Raw genomic sequence first — 22,056 nt, 5'->3', positions numbered from 1 at the left:
TGCCATCTGGAATTATGACACAGCTCAGTGAAACTTGGATTTTCCAAAACAAATCCCTTTATTCATCACAAAACTGATGTGTAAATTATGGAGGGCAGAGATGCTGGGACAACTGCCAGTTACGGTTAACTACACTGTGGATCCCAGTGCGTCACGAGAGCAGGCTGACCAGAGTGAGAGTGTCTTTCCCTTGGTCTGTAACCAGGGCAGTGGCTGAGTGCTGGGAGCCTGTGCCAGAGTGTCACGTGGCTGTTTGCATCTCTGCTGCATACATTTGGTCTCCCCAGAGCTGCACGGTCCCCTCTGTGGCGATGAGCAAGCAGGAATGCGTTGGGTGGTAATTCAGACTCTGCACCACACCCTTCCCAACATTTAGTGTTGTAGCCTGGCAGCCCTGCAGACAGCAGACGCATCAAGTCAGAATCAATCACCACAAGCGTTTCACAGTTAGATCAAAAACTCTGCTTAAAATTTGAAGTAAACATAAAAGAACAGATAGTAAGTGTTACCATATACTACCTTGAGATTCATTTAATTGCAGACATTCACAGGAAAAATACAACAGAATTTATGAAAAACTATTTCTAAACAAACAAAGACTGTTAGAGAATGTGCAAAAGACAAAATGCAGATAAAAATTTATACTGAGAACAAGAGTAGTAGAAAGTCATTGGAAGTGAGAATCAGTTCAGACGAATAATGAATAAAGTTATACATGCCAGGTCAAGAGCCTGATGGTTGTAGGGTAATAACTGTTCCTGAACCTGGTGGTGTGGGACCTGATGTTTGAGGGGTAATAACTGTTCCTGAACCTGGTGGTGTGGGACCTGATGGTTGAGGGGTAATAACTGTTCCTGAACCTGGTGGTGTGGGACCTGATGGTTGTAGGGTAATAACTGTTCCTGAACCTGGTGGTGTGGGACCTGATGTTTGAGGGGTAATAACTGTTCCTGAACCTGGTGGTGTGGGACCTGATGGTTGAGGGGTAATAACTGTTCCTGAACCTGGTGGTGTGGGACCTGATGGTTGTAGGGTAATAACTGTTCCTGAACCTGGTGGTGTGGGACCTGATGTTTGAGGGGTAATAACTGTTCCTGAACCTGGTGGTGTGGGACCTGATGGTTGAGGGGTAATAACTGTTCCTGAACCTGGTGGTGTGGGACCTGATGGTTGAGGGGTAATAACTGTTCCTGAACCTGGTGGTGTGGGACCTGATGGTTGAGGGGTAATAACTGTTCCTGAACCTGGTGGTGTGGGACCTGATGGTTGTAGGGTAATAACTTCCTGAACCTGGTGGTGTGGGACCTGATGGTTGAGGGGTAATAACTGTTCCTGAACCTGGTGGTGTGGGACCTGATGGTTGAGGGGTAATAACTGTTCCTGAACCTGGTGCTGTGGGACCTGATGGTTGTAGGGTAATAACTGTTCCTGAACCTGGTGGTGTGGGACCTGATGGATGACGGGTAATAACTGTTCCTGAACCTGGTGCTGTGGGACCTGATGGTTGTAGGGTAATAACTTCCTGAACCTGGTGGTGTGGGACCTGATGGTTGAGGGGTAATAACTGTTCCTGAACCTGGTGGTGTGGGACCTGATGTTTGAGGGGTAATAACTTCCTGAACCTGGTGGTGTGGGACCTGATGTTTGAGGGGTAATAACTGTTCCTGAACCTGGTGGTGTGGGACCTGATGGTTGAGGGGTAATAACTGTTCCTGAACCTGGTGGTGTGGGACCTGATGGTTGAGGGGTAATAACTGTTCCTGAACCTGGTGCTGTGGGACCTGATGGTTGTAGGGTAATAACTTCCTGAACCTGGTGGTGTGGGACCTAAGCCTCTTTGTCCCTGCCTGCTGAGAAGAGGGAATTACTACCCACTTCGTCCATAGCAAGATCCCTCCAACTGCAACAGGATAAATACAAAATGGTGTGTTTGTCTGAGCTGGTTGGTAGACAGAGAAATACTGACAGTCTCCCTGCTCTGAATAGCAGGGCTTCTGTTTCAGACCCAGCATCTCCCCTTTCTGCCCACTGATGACAATGCAGTACTTTCTCGAACCACCCTGGTTGAAGTGTCCCTCAATACTGCCTCTCCCCACTGCCCTACCAATAGCACAGCACTCTCTCAAAATCATTGCTGGGCTGTCAGTCTAGATTGACATTCACCTTCAACATGGAACCCAAACCCACGGCCTTCTTACTCTGAGAAAAAGTGGGTGTCCCAGAGCCACAGCCAGGTCATCAAAGGGTTGTTTTTTCTGTGTGAGCTGGGACGACGACAGGCATTGGGCTGACTCTGTCCTATTCACGACTACAATGTCATCCAACAGTGTTCCAGAGAGAAGGGGAGGGTGGGAGTCAGGAAAGGGTTTACTCACCTCGACTAGATCCCAGAAATACACTTGCCCGTCCTCGGAGCCACTAACCACGTGTGTGTCGGACTCATTGAAGCAGCAGTCCAGCTTGTACTGTTGGCTCTTGTGGCCTGTGTACCTATTTAAACAGAATGGAGGGCAATTTCATGAAACTGGCACAGACTGGGTGATTGTGGAGCATCTGCACTCAATCCACAGCAGTAATCCTGAGCTTTCTGCTACATATCACTTTAATTTTTAATCCCACTCCCATTTGTGTTTTCTTTTTTTTAAATACTTTTCAAAAATTTCAAAAAAACAATGAAATCAACAAGAACATACCAGCTTAGATGTGTATAAAAATGAAATAAGCAAAATAAAAGGGACATAACATCAGAGGGATGCCTATTGTACAAAGTGCTCAAAAAAACTAAACATTAAATCTCAAATGAGGGCTGTGAGAAATCAGCTGGGGGGGAAATTGCTCATCTGCCCCCGGCCTCGTCCAGGTAGGCAAGTAATGGATCCCAGATAGCCGAAAATCTTTTAATTGAATTGGTTCTCAAGAACCTAAGTTTCTCCATCCATATGACTGAGATCATAGTGGGGTACCGCAAGGCTCAGTGCTGGGACCCCAGTTGTTTACAATATATATTAATGACTTAGACGAAGGAATTTAATGCAGCATCTCCAAGTTTGCGGATGACACGAAGCTGGGCGGCAGTGTTAGCTGTGAAGAGGATGCTAAGAGGATGCAGGGTGACTTGGATAGGTTGGGTGAGTGGGCAAATTCATGGCAGATGCAATTTAATGTGGATAAATGTGAAGTTATCCACTTTGGTGGCAAAAATAGGAAAACAGATTATCTGAATGGTGGCCGATTAGGAAAAGGGGAGGTGCAACAAGACCTGGGTGTCATTATACACCAGTCATTGAAAGTGGGCATGCAGGTACAGCAGGCGGTGAAAAAGGCGAATGGTATGCTGGCATTTATAGCGAGAGGATTCGAGTACAGGAGCAGGGAGGTATTACTGCAGTTGTACAAGGCCTTGGTGAGACCACACCTGGAGTACTGTGTGCAGTTTTGGTCCCCTAATCTGAGGAAAGACATCCTTGCCATAGAGGGAGTACAAAGAAGGTTCACCAGATTGATTCCTGGGATGGCAGGACTTTCATATGAAGAAAGACTGGATGAACTAGGCTTGTACTCGTTGGAATTTAGAAGATTGAGGGGGGATCTGATTGAAACATATAAAATCCTAAAGGGATTGGGCAGGCTAGATGCAGGAAGATTGTTCCCGATGTTGGGGAAGTCCACAACGAGGGGTCACAGTTTGAGGATAAAGGGGAAGCCTTTTAGGACTGAGATTAGGAAAAACTTATTCACACAGAGAGTGGTGAATCTGTGGAATTCTCTGCCACAGGAAACAGTTGAGGCCAGTTCATTGGCTATATTTAAGAGGGAGTTAGATATGGCCCTTGTGGCTATGGGGATCAGGGGGTATGGAGGGAAGGCTGGTGCAGGGTTCTGAGTTGGATGATCAGCCATGATCATAATAAATGGTGGTGCAGGCTCGAAGGGCCGAATGGCCTACTCCTGCACCTATTTTCTATGGCTTCTATATCAGCCATCCATCTCCGAAAGGAAGGAGGAGAAGGTGATTTCCATTCCCTCAAGATAAGTCTTTTGACAACAATCATCCCCAGCATCAGAGACTGTTGTATGGCTGCAGGGAAACAAACAGTAGATTGCGAGCAGCCAAATATAGCGTCACCAGCTTCCAAGGGGAAGGATCTTTTATAGACCTTTGAATACCAGTTGAATATTTTGGACCAAAATCCATTCAGTAATGGGAAAAACCAAAAGGTGTGTGACAACATGGCTTCTGTCCCTTGGCATCAATCACACATTGGCGAGACAGAAGGGTAAATCCTGTGCAATCTAAGTTTAGAGTAATGGAGACGGTGGACAGAGTTAAACTGGATCAATTGGTGCCTACTGTTAACAGAGGAAGCCTGTATCATAGACAAACGCTTATCCCAGGCAGCTTCAGATAATTCAATGCCCAACTCCTCTCTCCAGGCGTCTCTAATCTTCACAGTAGACGCTACAGTGCAATTAACAAACAAACGTACAAACTTAGAAACGAGATGCCTGGAGTCAGGAAGGTTCTTTAAAATATCAAAAAACACGTTTCCCTGGAAGGATTTCAAAATTACAAATCTTAGATTGAATGTAGTGCCTAATTTGTAAGTAACGAAAAAAGTGCAAATGAGGCAGCTCAAATTTTTCTTTCAGCAGATTAAATGTTGCAAACCGTCCCCCTATGTACAGGTCTTCAGTAGAAACTAGACCCTTCTCCCTCCAAGCATGGTAGGTTTTATCTGACCATGAAGGTAGAAAGGAGTGATTGAAACAGATTGGTGTTTGTACAGAGGTCTTTGGTAAATTCAGAACGCTCCTAATCTGATTCAGAATTCTGATGGAATTTTTCAAAACAAAACTCAAACCTTTTGAAGTCCCAGGCTTCTCTAACTTAGAGAACAGCATGGCTGGCAAGGAGGAATTGACAGCAGAGTTAGACTCCATACATAGCCACAAGGGAGCCCCGGGGCCAGGTTATCCAGAGCCCCTGTTGCCAAAAGATTAAAGTCCTAGCATTGACAGCCCAGTAATAGTGTCTAAATACAGGTAATCCCAGCCCTCCTTCAGACTTGGGCTTTTGTAAATGAATTTTTGAAATCCTGTGATTCTTAAATTCCAGATATAAGACAATATTATGGAGTCCAACTCTTTAAAGAAAGCTGATGTTAGAAAAATGGGGAGATTTTGACAAAGATAGAGAAACCTAGGAAGGGAAACCATTTTAACTGAATTTATACGACCAATCATGGACAGAGGTAGGGTTTTCCAACCTTCTATATTCTGTTTAAGTTTTGAAATAAACTCCGCAAAGTTTAATTTGAATATTATTTTAGGATCTTTGGGGATTGTCAAGCCAAGATTAGTAAAGTGATCTTTAACTACTTTGAACGGGAAACTTTCCAAAAAACCCCGCGTGTAGTCGTTGGAGAGGGGCACAGTCACTTTTTGTCCAATTGATTGAGTATTCCGATAGTCTGCCAAAAGAGGTGATTAAATCTAGAAGAAGAGGGACTGACTTTTCTGAGTTTTGTAAGTAGAGTATCACATCATCAACATATAAACTAATAAGTGTTTCAATACCTCCCACTTTCAAACCCGCAATATTTGGGTGTCTTCTTATTTTTAAGGCAAGGAGCTCCACCGTGATGGCGAGAGAGGGCCGGTGAGAGAGGGCACCCCTGCTGGACTGAACAGTGCAGGGGAAATAGAGCTGACTTGTCATCATTAGTTATAATAGAACACATTAGGCTGGCATATATCGGTTTTACCCAAGGTACAAATGACTCCCCGAACCCAAACCTGTACAGTGACTCAAACATGTAAGGCCACTCAATCTGGTCAAAAGCCTTTTGTGCATCAAGGGACAAAATTGCTGCCCCATTAGCTTTCCCATGATCAGCATATACAGTATTAAGGAGGCATCTGACATTGGAAAAAGAGAACCTACCCAGGACAAATCCTGTCTGATCAGGATGAATGATAGATGACAAATGCCTATTGAGTCAGTTAGCCAGCATTTTAGTAATTACCTTTCTATCAAAATTCTGAAGTGCAATGGGCCTATAGCGGGCCGGGTCTGTTTCCTCTTTACCTTTCTTTAAAATGAGGGAAATGTCAGTCTCGTACAATGTTCTAGGCAAGGCTTTATCTCTCTTAGAGCAAGTTATCATTCTGAGGAGAAGTGGGGCAAGGATATCACAGAATTTCTTATAAAATTCACAGCCAAATCCATCCCGCCCAGCAGCCTTGCTGGACGGAAATGACATAATAGCAGAAGTTATTTCTTCCAATGTGAAGTCAGAATCTAAGTCCTACCTAGCAGTGTCACTGAGTTTCAGCATTACAGAAGAATCAAAGAAGTCATTCAAATCAGATTGAGTGGCATTGCATTTAGAGGTGTAGAGTTCACTGTAAGATTCTTTAAAACAGTCATTTATCTCCTTGGGGTTAGTTAACAGGGTACCCGGCCTCGATCTAATGCAATGAATTGACCTCAGGGCCTGGTTGCCCCTGAGCTGCCGCGCCAGGAGCCCCACAGGCTTGTCCATTTCCAAATGCTTTTGTCTTAATTTTAAGAGGAGGTTATTTACTTGACTACCCAAGATACAATTGTACTCATATTTAAGCTTCATTATTTTATTATAATCTTCAGAGGATTTCGAAGCCTGGTATGTCGCTTCGAGGGTTGGGAGAGTATTCTCAATCTCCAATAATCGCCCTTCTCTCTCCCTCTGAGCAGCGGATTCATATGTAATTATATACCCACGAATTACAACTTTTAATATCTCCCAGAGTGTGGAATCTGACACCTCGCCATTATCGTTAATTTCTATAAAATCTTTTAATCTGGTGGTGATATATTCTATAAATTTCTTATCGGCGAGTAGGGAGGGGTTAAAACACCAGGAATAGATTTGTTTGGAAAGGGAGGGATTTAGGGCCATTGTCAAGGGGCTAATGTCAGAAATTAATCTATTGTGATATTTTGTATTGGTAACACGAGATATTAAATGAGAGTCAACCAAAAAATAGTCTATTCTACTATAAGATTTGTGTACATGAGAATAATAAGAATAGTCCTTGTCGGTGGGATGTTGAACTCACCAAATACCTACTAAATTCCTAGATCTCATCAAATTATTTAGGACCTGCACTGACACGATATTTGAGGGTGGGCGGGAGGACAATCTATCTAAATATGGATCCAGGTAGCAATTCAAGTCACCGCTGATTATTATATTTGAATACTGGCATCCGGAAGTAAATCAAAAACTCTCCTAAAACAATTTGGCTCGTCTGTGTTTGGACCATAAATATTAAGGAAGGTCAGCAGAAACAAATTAATGGTGCCAGAGATCATAATAAACCTGCCCAGAGGATCTGTGGTCATGGAAGTGAGTTGAAATGGAATATTTTTCCTAAAGAGGATAGCCACACCACGGGCATGAGAAGTAAATGGTGACTGGTAAACCTGTGATATCTAGCTAGACCTCAAGCTGTGTTGCTCAGTTACTTTGATATGGGTTTCCTGTAGAAAAATCATATCTGCAGATAGAGAGATTTGAGATGTCTAAAAACTTTATCCCTCTTAACAACATGACCACAGCCCTTAACATTCCATGAGACTATTGTAATATCTTTACCCCCCAGCTGTGTTCTACCGCAAGGCCTCTGCATATGAGAATAAAAAAGAGATTATTAGAGTTGAGCACAAACATAGTAAACAATGCAAAATAACTGGCAGCCTCAGAAGAACAGAACATTCACAAACAAAAAGCATGTCTGAGCTATAAACAGGAACAACACACACCCTAACCCACCCCCCTTCATGTCTCCCTAAACCAGACACATAGTTCCCCATTTCCATCCCAAAAGGAGCTGCTGGGCAGGTAACTAACATTACACAATTATCACAAACCCCCTCTCTGAGAAAATTTATAACACAAATTATATGATACCGTTAAACAGATGCTATTAGGGCTGGGTTTAATGTCCACACCTGAAGCTGAACATTCATGACACCCACTCAAATTTAACCCTTATAATAACAAAAATATTTAGAACATTCTCTGCAATTAAATCCCAGTGCAGCATACAGCATTGCAAAACTACATATAACAAGCAGGTCTCTCACCATATCCCAACATGGAAACCGGCACAAATATAAGCTGAATAAGCAGTGTCAATACATCTACTCCCTTTTTCGTGCTTTATTCTTTTCCAAGAATCGTGCTGCTTCTATCGGGTTGTCGTATACTTTAGGCGCTCTTCCATCTTCATGGTAAATATGGAGCCTAGCCGGATACCACGGGTGTGCTTGATTCCTCCATCGCGCAGAGTTTGCAGTACATCTCGAAAGGCACGACGTTGAGTCATCACCTCTTTAGTATATTCCGGGAAGATCAAGACCTTGTTTCCCTTGTACTCCATGGGTTGTAGTCTGCTGCAGAGCAGGATCAGCTCTTTCACTGGAAAGTGATGGATACGTGCCAAGATGGCAGCCGGCTTTGGCTGGAGAGAGCGATGCGCGCAATCGACTTTAACCGGATACGGGAAATGCTCTTCCGAGCAATTTGGGAATCAGTCTGGAAACAAATTCAGTAGGTTTACCATCCTCCTCGCCCTCTTGTATCCCTACAATCTTAATATTATGTCTCCGGGAATGAGCCTCCAAATCAAGCACTTTAGCTTCAAGCTGGCTGTTTTGTCTCATTAGCTCTGAATACTTAGCTTCAAGCTCTTGCACACGTGTTTCAAGGTCACTGGTGGTTAGTTCTTGATTAGCCACACGGGCTTGTAAGTCAGCCTGGGAGGCCACACATACCTCAAACTTGGTCTCAAAAACATCAAAGCGGTTGTTAATGCTGCGCAGAACTGACTGAGAAATCTCCCGACCTAATTCCTTGCACATGGCGTAAGTTTTATCTGGCGGTGTCTCAGACGCGGAGAAGTTTTTTACAGACCAGTTGTTAGCACTAACTTTGGTAGTTTGACAGTCGGCAGTCTTGGCTTTATTTGCCTTCGGCATTGTCAAACTTTTCCAGACACTCAGTTTAGACATACACTGTTGGCCTATGATGAATAAAACACGGTATAATAATAATTTTATCGAGGCCTGGGAGAGGAGCGCCGACCAAACACGTCTAATCTATACGTATGCGCACTGGCGCCACCCCCATTTGTATTTTCTGTCTACAGCCTCCTCCACTGTCAGTATTGAGGCCCACGTAAGCAACATCCTTTCTTGTGTTTATGCACTTTATAACCTAGAATAAATACTGACTGATCCAATATAAACTCTTCTTTCATAACCACCCTTTACTGCTGTCCCTCCTCATACCATTTCTTTACAATGCTCCTCCAATGGCCAGAACTTACTATGCTTAACATCTGATCCATACTTTCCCTATCAGCTACACCCGTACATCTGCTTGTTAATGTAAATATCTAGTCAGCCAATCATGTGGCAGCAACTCAATGCAGACATGGTGAAGACGGTCGGTTGCTATTCGGACCAAATACCAGAATGGGGAAGAAGTGTGATCGAAGTAATTTTGACTGAAATAATTGTTGATGCCAGACAGGGTGGTTTGAGGATCTCAGAATCAGCATTAATATCACTGGCATTATGTCATGAAATTTGTTGTTTTGCAGCAGCAGTACATTACAATGCAGAATAATTAAAAACTAAATTACAATAAGAAATATATACACACAAGTAAATAAGTACAACAAAAAGAAGAAGGTTGTGAGGTAGTGTATACTGATTCATTGTCCATTCGGAAATCTGAGGGCAGAGGGGAAGATGATCCTAAAACATTGAGTATGTGTCCTAAGCTTCCTGTACCTCCTATCCGATGGCAGCAAAGAGAAGAGGGCATGACCTGGGTGATGGACGCCGTGCTTTTGAGGCTGCGCCTTTTGAAGGTGTCCTTGATGCTGGGGAGTCAGGTGCCCACGATGGAGCTGGCTGAGTTTACAACTTCCTGATGCAACCGGTTAGAACGCTTCCTATGGTACACATGTAGAAATTTGCGAGTGCTTTTGGTGACCTACAAAGTCTCATCAAACTCCTAATGAAATAAAGCTGCTGTCATACCTTGTTTGTAGTAATATCAATGATACATCTTCAGAGAAGCTGACACCCAGGAACTGAAAGAGCTCACCCTTTCCTGTACCGATTGCTCAATGAGGACTGGTGTGTGTTCCCTCAACTTCCCCTTCATGAAATCCACAATCAATTCCTTGGTCTCACTGACATCGAGCGCAAGTCTGTTGTTGCGACAGGACTCAACCAGCTGATCTATCGCACCCCTGTACACCTCCTCATCACCATCTGAAATTCTGCCAACAATAGTTGTGTCATCAGCAAATTTACAGACAGAGATTATTGGTAAACTCCTGGGATTTTCATGCACAACAGTCTCTAGAGTTTAAGAGAATGGTGCGAGAAACAAAACAAATCCAGTGAGCGGCAGTTTTGTAGTGAAAATGCCTTGTTAATGAGAGAGGTCAGAGGAGAATGGCCAGACTGGTTCAAGCTGACAGGAAGGGGACGGTAACTCAAATGAGCATGTGTTGCAACAGTGGAACGCAGAAAAGCATCTTTGGATGTACACCAAGTTGAACCTTGAAGTGGATGGGCTACAGCAGCAGAAGACCACGAACATACATTCAATGGCCACTCTTTAGGCACATGAGGTACCTAATAAAGTGGCCATTGAGTGTATATTAACCAATACTCATTTAGTCCTTTGTCTTACATCTCTATCTTCCTACTCCTCTCCACCAGCCCTCCCTATACAACTGAAGGCATGGAGCAGTCAAGCACTGGGTGAGTGCTGAGTGAATTGAATTGTGTTAAGTATGTTCTTTGGGGACTGGAGGATACAAGCAATTAGTCTGCGACACTGAGGGAGTTGTGCCCGTGAGTGAAGAGGCTTGGAAGTCACGTGACTGTGCTCTTCCTGCCTCGACAGCTTCACTTACTGTCCTAGTAACTCCCCAGTCTCCTTATCCAAGAGCCGAAGTGTGGAGTCCAGGCTGGAGCTCAGTGTACACTGCCCATCTCTGCTGAAACATACACTTGTTATTGGACCTGTATGAGAAAGAGACAGCAATCAGTAGAACAAGCGCAAAAGTAAACCCTCAGTCCGTCTGTAGCACAGTGAAACAGTCAGATGACTTGATAGAACAAGCAGACAGACTGAAAATCTGCTCATGTCATTATAAATATTAATCTAACTTCCAATAAAACTCTGCCTTCTCTTTTTCCATGCTCCACTCTGATTCCTGTCACCCTTTCCCTTCTCCTAACCTGCCCATTGGCTCCCGCAGTACCTCTTGTCCTTCCCTTTCTCCCATGATCCACTCTCCTCTCCGATAAAATTCCTCCTTCTTCAAACTTCACCTTTTCCAAGTATCATCTCCCAACTTATTTCTTCATCCCTCCTCCCCCACCTACCTACCTTCTCCCTCACCTCGCCTCACCAATGGCCTGCCAGCTTGTACTCTCTCCCCTCCCCGCCATCTTTCATTCTGGCTTCTGCCTCCTTTCTCTCCAATCCTGACGCAGGGTCTCAGCCCGAAACGGCGACTGTTTATTCCCCTCCAAAGATGCTGCCTGACCTGCTGAATTTTGAGTCTGTTGTCGTACTAAAGAGAGTCAGACAGACATCCTTTGTTCCATCATATCCAGCATCTGTTTACTCACTTCCAATGAAATCCGCAAACAGCTGTCCCATTCGAAGGTCATACCGCCGCACCCGTCCATCGACAGACCTAAAGGAGCACAGCATCAGGGTGGACAACAAACCTCGTCTATACAAGCCTCATTCCCAAAACCTCACTCGCTCCTTCCCACTCCACAGAGTGCTGGTGTTCCCACTCCATACACACTGGTTACAACGGTGACGTTCCCAGTCCCCACACACCGGTTATAATGGTGACGTTCCCACTCCACACACACCGGTTATAATGGTGACGTTCCCAGTCCATATACACCGGTTATAATGGTGACGTTCCCACTCCACACACACCGGTTATAATGGTGACATTCCCACTCCGCACACACCGGTTATAATGGTGACGTTCCCACTCCACACACACCGGTTACAGTGGTGACGTTCCCACTCCACACACACTGGTTACAGTGGTGACGTTCCCACTCCACACACACCGGTTACAATGATGACGTTCCCACTCCACACACACCGGTTATAATGGTGACGTTCCTACTCCACACACACCGGTTATAATGGTGACTTCCCACTCCACACACACTGGTTACAGTGGTGACGTTCCCACTCCACACACGCCGGTTATAATGATGACGTTTCCACTCCACACACACCGGTTATAATGGTGACGTTCCCACTCCACACACACCGGTTATAATGGTGACGTTCCCACTCTACACACACCGGTTATAATAGTGACGTTCCCACTACACACACCGGTTATAATAGTGACGTTCCCACTACACACACCGGTTATAATGGTGACGTTCCCACTCCACACACACCGGTTATAATGGTGACGTTCCCACTCCACACACACCGGTTATGATGGTGACGTTCCCAGTCCACACACACTGGTTATAATGGTGACGTTCCCACTCCACACACACCGGTTATAATGGTGGCGTTCGCACTCCACACACACCAGTTACAACGGCAACATTCCGGTTCCGCGCGCCACTGAATAGTGTTGATGTTCCCACTCTGCACACTGCCACACAGCAATGACGTTCCCACCATAACTCTTACCCTGACAGAATTTCATGGTCGGAAACCTTCACGCTGGAGATCCCATCCTTTGCTTCATCGAGAATCTGAATGGGTTCTGTTTTCCGCGAGCGGCAATCCCAACACCTAATCGAGGTGTCAATGGAACCTGCAATCAGACCATCAGCCGGATTTGTCCTCAGTCTGAGAACTTACGCAGGGCAGAAAGTTGGAGGAAACTCCTTTGAACTCAACAGACAGCTGCGTCAGGGATTCCAGCTCTAAGCCTTCGCCATGAGTGGGTATAGCCACAAGGCAGTGGAGGTTTGAGATCAGAGTTTCCTTCTCCTCGATGGGCTGACGTACCCCATTTGCTGGAAGCAACTCGATTTAAGACACCAGTTATCCACCTTTGTCGCTTATCCTGTCAGTAGGGTTTAGTAGCTAAGCCACGTGTGAAGGCCAGGAGCTGGACTTGGTTCCACACACACACATCACTGGGAGCATTTTATAGGTCGTGAATGCTTGTCCCCGTTACCACCCCGGCTATGACTCCTTCAGGAACCAGACAGAGTGAATGACAGAAATACAGATTTGTCTCCCCCTCACAAGCAGCTTCCGTGTTGAGTTTGTGATGTGCAGGCCATTGATCATGTACTGGAAGGTGAGCTCGTGTTGGGTTTTGCTGTTTTTGGTCTACTATTGTGCAGCAAGACACGGAAAAGCTTGGCTGGCACACTGTTCACGCAGGTCAGATCATTACACAGTGTACGTATTGAGCTAGAATAGGATAAAACAGAAACAATGCAGAATACAGTGTAAAAGCCACCAAGGAAGTGAAGTGTAGATCATAATGAGATGGATTGGGAGGTCAAGTGTCCATGTTATCGTCCATGAGGTGTGTTCTAGGGTTTGGGTAGAAGTTGGCTGTCCTTGAGCTTCGAAGTATGTGCTTTTGAGCTTTTGTACCTTCTGTCCAATGGGAGAGGGCAGCAGAGAATTGTAGATTGCACAGGGCCTTTGATTATTGTGGCTGCGTCACTGGGGCAGTGAGAAGTGTAGACAGGGTCCACGGAGGGGAGGCTGGTCCCTGTGATGTGCTGAGCTGTGTCCACAACTCTCTGCACTCGTTCTTTTACAACCAGTGCACATGTGATTGGCTGAATGGCCTTCTGTCATAAATGTTTCCATTCTTCATGAAAAAAACACTCCCAAACACAAGGTCCGTACCAGAACCACTGTGGGGAGGGGAAATAGCTGCCTTCTGCTCATCAGACTCTCTGCTAATAAATTATTTACCCTCTATCATCTTGCCACTGAATAGCACCCCACCCACTCTCTCCATCCACTCCCTAAATACAGCCCGAGTGAGAGTGAAGCTCCACTGAGAAGTCAGATCTGGAGAGAAGGGTTGGCAGATCCAGGGTGGAGAGCGAGCTGAGTCAATGTGCAACAATTTGCTGGGGCTCAGTTTGTCCCCAGAGTGAGCTGATCGTGCTCAAGCTGATCTGAACCGAGGACTGTCAAGCCTTCTGGAAGTGGACAACCATGGCTTTCAATATCACACACTGCCTCATCTGAGCAGTTTCCACATGCTTCCCTCCTGCAGCTTTCTCACCTGAAATAATGACAGTCGACTCCTCATTGAATTGAACGCAGTTCACTTTCTGTAAGAGAGGAGTGAGAGGCATTTCAGGCAGAGTAGAGGAAGGACTCTGGGGAGGGTGAAGAGCAAAGAGATAGAGATATATAGCATGGAACAGACCCTACAACCCAGCTCGTCCAAGCCAACCACATTGTCTACATCAGCTCGTCCATGCATTTCCTGTCCATGTACCTGCTTTAAGTACTTTTTGAACACTGTAATCGTACCTGCCACCACCATTTTCTCTGACAGCTGCCCACTGCCCTCGGTGTGGAAAACCTGCCCCCCGGGTCCCTCTTAAATCTTCACCCTCTCACTTAAACCCAAGCCCTCTCGTTTTAGATTCTCCTACCCTGGGAAAAAGAATGGCAGTATCTCTGCCATTCGTGACTTTATAACCCTCTTATAAGGTCACCTCTCGGCCCCCTGCACTCCGTGTAAAAAGTGGCAGCCTGAACAGTCTCTCCTTATGGCTCAAGCTCTCCAGTCTCACAACTATTCTTATCAAGTTTTTTCTGCATCCTTTCCATGCTTCCTACGCCCTGGCAACCGGACAACCAGAACAGCACACCGTACGGTCACCACAGTGTCTCTGCTGCTGTAACGTGTCGCCTCGACAATTGTACTCAATGCCCTGACAGATAAAGGCAAGTGTGGCAAATGCCTCCTCCACCTCCCTGTCCTACAGTGTCCCATTTTCAGCGAACTATGTCCCTGTACCCAAGCAATGGAGCAGCTGCTACCACACAGTTCCAACAACCCAGCTCAGTCTGTGTGAGTTTGCACGTTTCAACAACCCAGCTCGGTCTGTGTGAGTTTGCACGTTTCAACAACCCAGCTCAGTCTGTGTGAGTTTGCACGTTCCAACAACCCAGCTCGGTCTGTGTGAGTTTGCACCATCCAACAACCCAGCTCGGTCTGTGTGAGTTTGCACGTTCCAACAACCCAGCTCGGTCTGTGTGAGTTTGCACGTTTCAATAACCCAGCTCGGTCTGTGTGAGTTTGCACGTTTCAATAACCCAGCTCGGTCTGTGTGAGTTTGCACCATCCAACAACCCAGCTCGGTCTGTGTGAGTTTGCACCATCCAACAACCCAGCTCGGTCTGTGTGAGTTTGCACGTTTCAATAACCCAGCTCGGTCTGTGTGAGTTTGCACGTTTCAACAACCCAGCTCGGTCTGTGTGAGTTTGCACGTTTTAATAACCCAGCTCGGTCTGTGTGAGTTTGCACGTTTCAACAACCCAGCTCAGTCTGTGTGAGTTTGCACGTTTCAATAACCCAGCTCGGTCTGTGTGAGTTTGCACGTTTCAACAACCCAGCTCGGTCTGCGTGAGTTTGCACGTTTCAATAACCCAGCTCGGTCTGTGTGAGTTTGCACGTTTCAACAACCCAGCTCGGTCTGTGTGAGTTTGCACAATCCAACAACCCAGCTCGGTCTGTGTGAGTTTGCACGTTTCAATAACCCAGCTCGGTCTGTGTGAGTTTGCACGTTTCAACAACCCAGCTCGGTCTGTGTGAGTTTGCACAATCCAACAACCCAGCTCGGTCTGTGTGAGTTTGCACGTTTCAATAACCCAGCTCGGTCTGTGTGAGTTTGCACGTTTCAACAACCCAGCTCGGTCTGTGTGAGTTTGCACGTTTTAATAACCCAGCTCGGTCTGTGTGAGTTTGCACGTTTCAACAACCCAGCTCGGTCTGTGTGAGTTTGCACGTTTCAACAACCCAGCTCGGTCTGTGTGAGTTTGCACGTTTCAATAACCCAGCTCGGTCTGCGTGAGTTTGCACGTTTCAACAACCCAGCTCGGTCTGTGTGAGTTTGCAAGTTCCAACAACCCAGCTCGGTCTGTGTGAGTTTGCACGTTTCAATAACCCAGCTCGGTCTGTGTGGGTTTGCACGTTCCAACAACCCAGCTCGGTCTGTGTGAGTTTGCACGTTTCAATAACCCAGCTCGGTCTGTGTGAGTTTGCACGTTTCAATAACCCAGCTCGGTCTGTGTGAGTTTGCACGTTTCAATAACCCAGCTCGGTCTGTGTGAGTTTACACGTTCCAACAACCCAGCTCGGTCTGTGTGAGTTTGCACGTTTCAACAACCCAGCTCGGTCTGTGTGAGTTTGCACGTTCCAACAACCCAGCTCGGTCTGTGTGAGTTTGCACAATCCAACAACCCAGCTCGGTCTGTGTGAGTTTGCACGTTTCAATAACCCAGCTCGGTCTGTGTGAGTTTGCATGCTCTTCCTCTGATCATATGGGTTCCCCCCACCCAGGTGCTCCAGTTTCCTATCACTTCTCGAAGACATGCAGTTTGGTGGATAATTGGCTGCAGTAAGTTGTGGCTGGTGTGTAGGCGAGTGGTGGAAGCTGGGAGGAAGGTTCCGGAACCTGGTGATGTGAGTCCTGAGGCTCCTGTACCTTCTTCCTGATGGCAGTAGTGAGAAGTGAGCGTGTCCAGGTGGTGGTGGTGGTGGTGGGCGGTTGATGGGAATATGGGGAGAAGAAGATGAATTAGCAGGAGAAAGGAACTAGTGTTGAAATGGGTGGTTGATGGATACCACGTACTTGACGGGATGAAGGGCCTGTTTTGTGCTGTTTTTCTCCATGAATCAATCACACTGCTGAAGACTGGAGGTTGATCACCAGCTAAAACAACAAAGCTGCACCTGGGTTGGAGAAGGGAGACTATCGAGCACCACTGGTTCCTTAATAAGGTCATACCGAACCGTGTTTTCACCACCCCTCTCCTCCACACCATCCCGTCCCAGGACAGCCCCAACACCACAGTGTGTTGCCCTTGCATCTCATCCACCATCCCACAAGGGCAGACACCACCGTAGCTTGTTGGTGACACTGTATCTATGTACCAGAGCCCCTCTTACCCCGCCATGGCCGCGAAACTTCCGCACCAGCTGCCCCGTCGCCACGTCCCACAGTATGATGGTTTTGTCACCGCTGCACGAACAGATCTGGCTGTTATCGCAGGACCTGCAAAGATGAAAGGTCAGACAACTGAGGGCAAACCAGTGTCAGAATGGTGCATAAAACACTTGGACAAAGCACTGGGCCTGGTGATCGGGGAGGAGAGCATTGGAACAGTGATAAAACTACAGACGGGACAAAGAAAACAGGAAAGATTAACCAGCACTCCCACTCTCAATCGTCTAGGTAGTGATCGCCAGCCTTATTAAGCCCAAGATCCCCTAACTCAGCCTTAGTGAAAGGCAGAATCAACCTAGTAAATCATTTAGGGAAGAAACAGCTCAGATTGTACTTCCAACTTGAGGCCCTTTTATTCAGGCTGATTGTATTTGAATGACATAAAATGCTTTTGTCAAACTCTCAAATTAATTCAACCAAGAAAACACTGTAACTAGCATATCAAACAGGTCATAGCTGTCTTTCTTTAAGAATATTACAATACTTCATACCTTTAATTCTAAGTTTCATTATTTAATTTTATTTCAACATGAAAAATAAATGAATAAAAATTGACTGTTGCACTCAGTGTGATGACTGGGGCCGAATACTTTCTGCTAGTTCCCTGAAATTTGGCTCATAACTACAGACAGCCAGTCTGAGACAGGCTGTGAGGTGTCTCTGTCAGTAAGAGAGCTCCTGTACTTAAGATTTAATAGTTTTCATCTGTGAAAATGCCATTTCACACAGATAAGTTGACCCAAAATAGGCACTGACTTTTAGTGCACATGTGATGAGACGAGGAAACTTCTCCCTGCTAACAAGCCCCCAAAAGTCACCGTCCCTTGATCTTGCTTTAAGCTCGATGTCATTTTGCAAATCAATTATTTCCATTTCAGTATCACTTGGCACACCAAATACTTGCTGGAATTTGGCTGCTATCTGATCTATATTGATCGGCAGAAATGGGTTTGAAATAAATGCAGCAATATCTTTCATGACGTTTAACTTCCCAAAACACCGATCGAACTCTATTGCCAGTTTGTCTAGATAAGCACAGTACTGCTCAAGGTGAAAAGCATTTTTTCCCTCGATGGCCTATAACATTTTCTCCAAGTTGGAAAAGTGCATCAGCCTCCCGTTCTCTAAATTTGAAATCCAAATACCGAGCTTGGCCTTAAACACATTTACTGCGCTTTTCATGGGGGGCAGGTGCTGGTCTCTTCCCATGAGCTTGTTGTTAAGTGCGTTTAATTTAGCCGGTAGGTCTGTCAGAAACCCTAAATCCAGTAGCCACGCATCATCTGACAGCTCCTCGTGCTCCTCGTTTCTTGTTGACAGAACAGTCTTTATCTCAGGCAGCAAGTCAACAAATCGTTGCAGCACTTTGCCGCGACTCAACCACCGAACATCAGCATTAAGAATTATGTCTCCGTAAGCGGCATCGAGCTCATCCAATAACGTTTTGAATAAGCGGCGCTGAAGCGCTTTTGCTCGAATCAAGTTTATCAGTTTGACCACCAGTGTCATTACGTGAGAAAAGTCCACGACCTTCCCAGCCAAGGCCTGCTGATGAATCACACAGTGATAATCCAGGAAGCTGGGAAAATCAGGGTCATTACGGCACAGTGCTATAAAATCAACGCGCACACCGCGCATTGCTCAGCCCCATCAGTAGTGATTGCCACCAGTTTATGAATGGGGATGTCATGTTCACAGACTTACTTTTTAAACTCATTGTAAATATCCTCACCTCTCGTTCTCTCCTCTAATTGCAAAAGAGTGAGGAAGTCCTCCTTTGTTGTAAAATTCTGGAAAGTCATTCTGACAAATAGAACAAGCTGAGCTGTTTGCATTACATCCAGGGATTCATCGAACTGCAGTGAAAAATATTCACAGAGTGACAAGTCCTTTAACACTTGTCGATCCACGTCCTCTGACAGTGACTCTACCCTCCTCGTCACTGTTGCAGGGCCAAGCGGTATATTACGTATTGCGGTTTTGATGTCATTTTTGTTTTTAAAGTCATTAAAAACAGTCTGTGCGGTAATGGCCATTGCTTCCTTGAATAAATTGCCATCTGTAGAAGGCTTCTTATGTTTAGCCAAAAGGTGACTTACACGAAATGATGCTTCAACAGCAGACTTATTTTGAGCAGCATGTTTTGTGAAAAACGATAGAAATTCCTTTTCCCATTCTGGATGGAATTTGTACATTTTCGCTTTTCATGGAGCCTCCGCCATGCTAGTGAGCTACCGTGCAGGGTATCACCAGCGAGTGCCGTATACTGATGTTTGCCACAGTCTGTACTCTTACCTAATCTAATTGGTCACTGTGATGCAGCACAAGCTGCGCTGAAAAAATACAACAGCTAAGTCAAAAGAGAGAGAGAGAGAGGTGCTAACTTCTCAGTAAAAACTAAAATTAATGCTAATTACTAGCGCACTATCCGAAATGTTAAACATGAATTCATGCTATCAAAGACAAAAAATTCAAAAGAAAGGAAGAGCAGTACAACCGATCAAACTTTTGCATCACTGACATATTATAAATAGCAGCATAAGAGTCAAAACCGAATAAAGTTGATCAAATTTTAGTTAAGTCATGAATGTATAAGTGAGTCATTTTTACCCACACGTGTTGTTTTCTTTCGCCGTTGGACAGTTTGCCCGTTGTTCGTTTATGTTTAAGATAAACAAAGCTCTCCCATGCTCCACAGAAATTTGACAGACAGCGGCAATAGTCACATGATGTCAGCACACATGTGACGCACGACGTTGGGCAGTGGTAAAAGAGAAACACAATAAACAGGGAAAGCAACTAAGTGTGGGTTAAAAACGACTCACATATGCACTCTAGGGGTAAAATTTGCTTTTGCATCAAAAGGTTTATCAGGCATAATGTATTTGTGTATTTATTTTTCTTTTTTTTTCGGGATCTACTGGGAAAGTCTCAAAGATCAACCGGTCGATCGCGATTGACTGGTTGGCGACCACTAGTCTAGGGAAACGAAGAAAGAATGCAGCAAACAGATTGGCCAGCAGGATGCAGCACAAGGAGACGACAGCCTTGCAAGGATGGAAAGTGACGTCACTGCACACAGCCTCTCCCGGAGCGCCTTACCCAGCTGCATCCAGAACCTCATATCCATGGCCAGTGTAGGTCTTCAGGAGCGTTCCTCGATGTGGATTCCACAGCTTCAGGGTCTTGTCACTGCCACAGGTCAGGCAATAATTACCATCCACTGGAAGGGAGCAAAAAATATGACAGCCAAAGGATTACCAAACATGCAGCATGGACAATTGTCCTTGATGATAAACACCAGCACTTCTCCAGCACTAATGCGATTCAAGACCCAGTGACTAGGTTGCCTGTAATACACCAGTTACCTTTCTGTCTCAGTGCTGCAGCTGTGCATAACTTGGCTCGCCCCTTCGGTAACAAATGTTCAGCAAACAAAACCCAAAAGCTGACGCCACTTGGGAGTTTGGTCAGGAAGCTGATGTGGTGGAGTGTTTGAGATTTATAAGCAAAGATGCCACAAGAGTGAGTTTGAATTAGCTGGGAAGTGAGTAACAGCAGATGATGGACTATCATAGAATCATAGAAATCTACTCTATAGTAACCCACTGTAGAAACTGCCTAGAATTTCCCTAACACATAGCCCTCTATTTTTCTAAGCTCCATGTACCTATCAAAGAGTCTCTTAGAAGACCCTGTTGTATCTGCCTCTACCATTGTTGCTGGCAGTGCATTCCGTGCACCCATCACTCTGTGTAAAAAAAATTGGCCTCTGACATCCCCCTTGTACCTACTTCCACAACTAATGCAAGATTTGTCTTGAATTCGATCTCTGAAAATCCATCATAATGGATCTGTCCTGTCCATCCCTCTTCACCCGGTCTGCAACTTATAACCCACTTCTCACTTGTCCAGCATTGACTGGAATGAAATGGTAATTTTTGTTCCTCTTCCTGCAGATGTTGCCGGCACTGCTACGTGTTTCCAGCATCTGTTTAATCTTCCATAATGCTCTGCATAATTCCACTGCTCCATCACAACACAATTTATAACAAACAACAGGAATTCTGCAGATGCTGGAAATTCAAGCAACACACATCAAAGTTGCTGGTGAACGCAGCAGGCCAGGCAGCATCTGTAGGAAGAGGTACAGTCGACGTTTCAGGCCGAGACCCTTCGTCAGGACTAACGAAGGGTCTCGGCCTGAAACGTCGACTGCACCTCTTCCTAGAGATGCTGCCTGGCCTGCTGCGTTCACCAGCAACAATTTATAACATATATTTTGCCATTCGAAAACTAAGCCCGGAAGATGTCTAGCAATTTTTATCTCAGATGCAGCTCGAATTATTCACTTTGTTGAACACCCAGTCACCAACACAGGTGTGCATCATAAAACAGTTGCAAAGTTCAATGTACATTTACTATCAAAGTATATATACTATATTTAACTTTGAAACTCGTCTCCTTACAGGAAAAGGACCCATTAAAAAGAAGACAGTCCTCCCCACCACTGGGGGGCGTCTCTGCTGCATCTTTCCTCAGTGTTGCGGCCCCCATGCTAACTGGCTTCGGTCTCAGCGGGCAGCACTCACCGTTGAAGCGCACGGCTCTCACGGCGCCCTGCTTGCACTCCAACTTTCTGAACTGTTCGCTGGGAAACTGCGGGGCCCGCGGCCGCGGAGCGGGGAATGTCATCCTCAGCCCGGCCCCGCCGCTGGCGGAGGACTTCCGCTTCCGGGGGCAAAGTGACGAACCTG

General features: G+C 45.6%; 1 protein-coding gene across 1 annotated transcript; it reads right to left on the bottom strand.

The window, feature by feature from the left end:
- Positions 1-34: 34 nt before the first annotated feature.
- Positions 35-22,046, bottom strand: wdr83 (WD repeat domain containing 83). The gene is made up of 9 exons (XM_072248373.1): positions 21,892-22,046; positions 20,402-20,522; positions 17,242-17,347; positions 14,341-14,389; positions 12,765-12,891; positions 11,711-11,778; positions 10,987-11,095; positions 2,376-2,490; positions 35-394 (listed from the first exon to the last, which is right to left on the bottom strand). The coding sequence occupies exons 1-9, from the start codon at positions 21,992-21,994 to the stop codon at positions 242-244; spliced, it is 951 nt and encodes a 316-aa protein (XP_072104474.1). The 5' UTR covers positions 21,995-22,046; the 3' UTR covers positions 35-241.
- Between the last annotated feature and the right edge of the window lie 10 nt (positions 22,047-22,056).

The sequence above is a fragment of the Mobula birostris genome, chromosome 32 (assembly GCF_030028105.1).
Source record: "Mobula birostris isolate sMobBir1 chromosome 32, sMobBir1.hap1, whole genome shotgun sequence".
In the NCBI taxonomy this organism is placed as follows: Eukaryota; Metazoa; Chordata; class Chondrichthyes; order Myliobatiformes; family Myliobatidae; genus Mobula; species Mobula birostris.
Note: the sequence above shows the minus strand (reverse complement) of the source record. Positions and strands in the feature narration are given on the sequence as shown.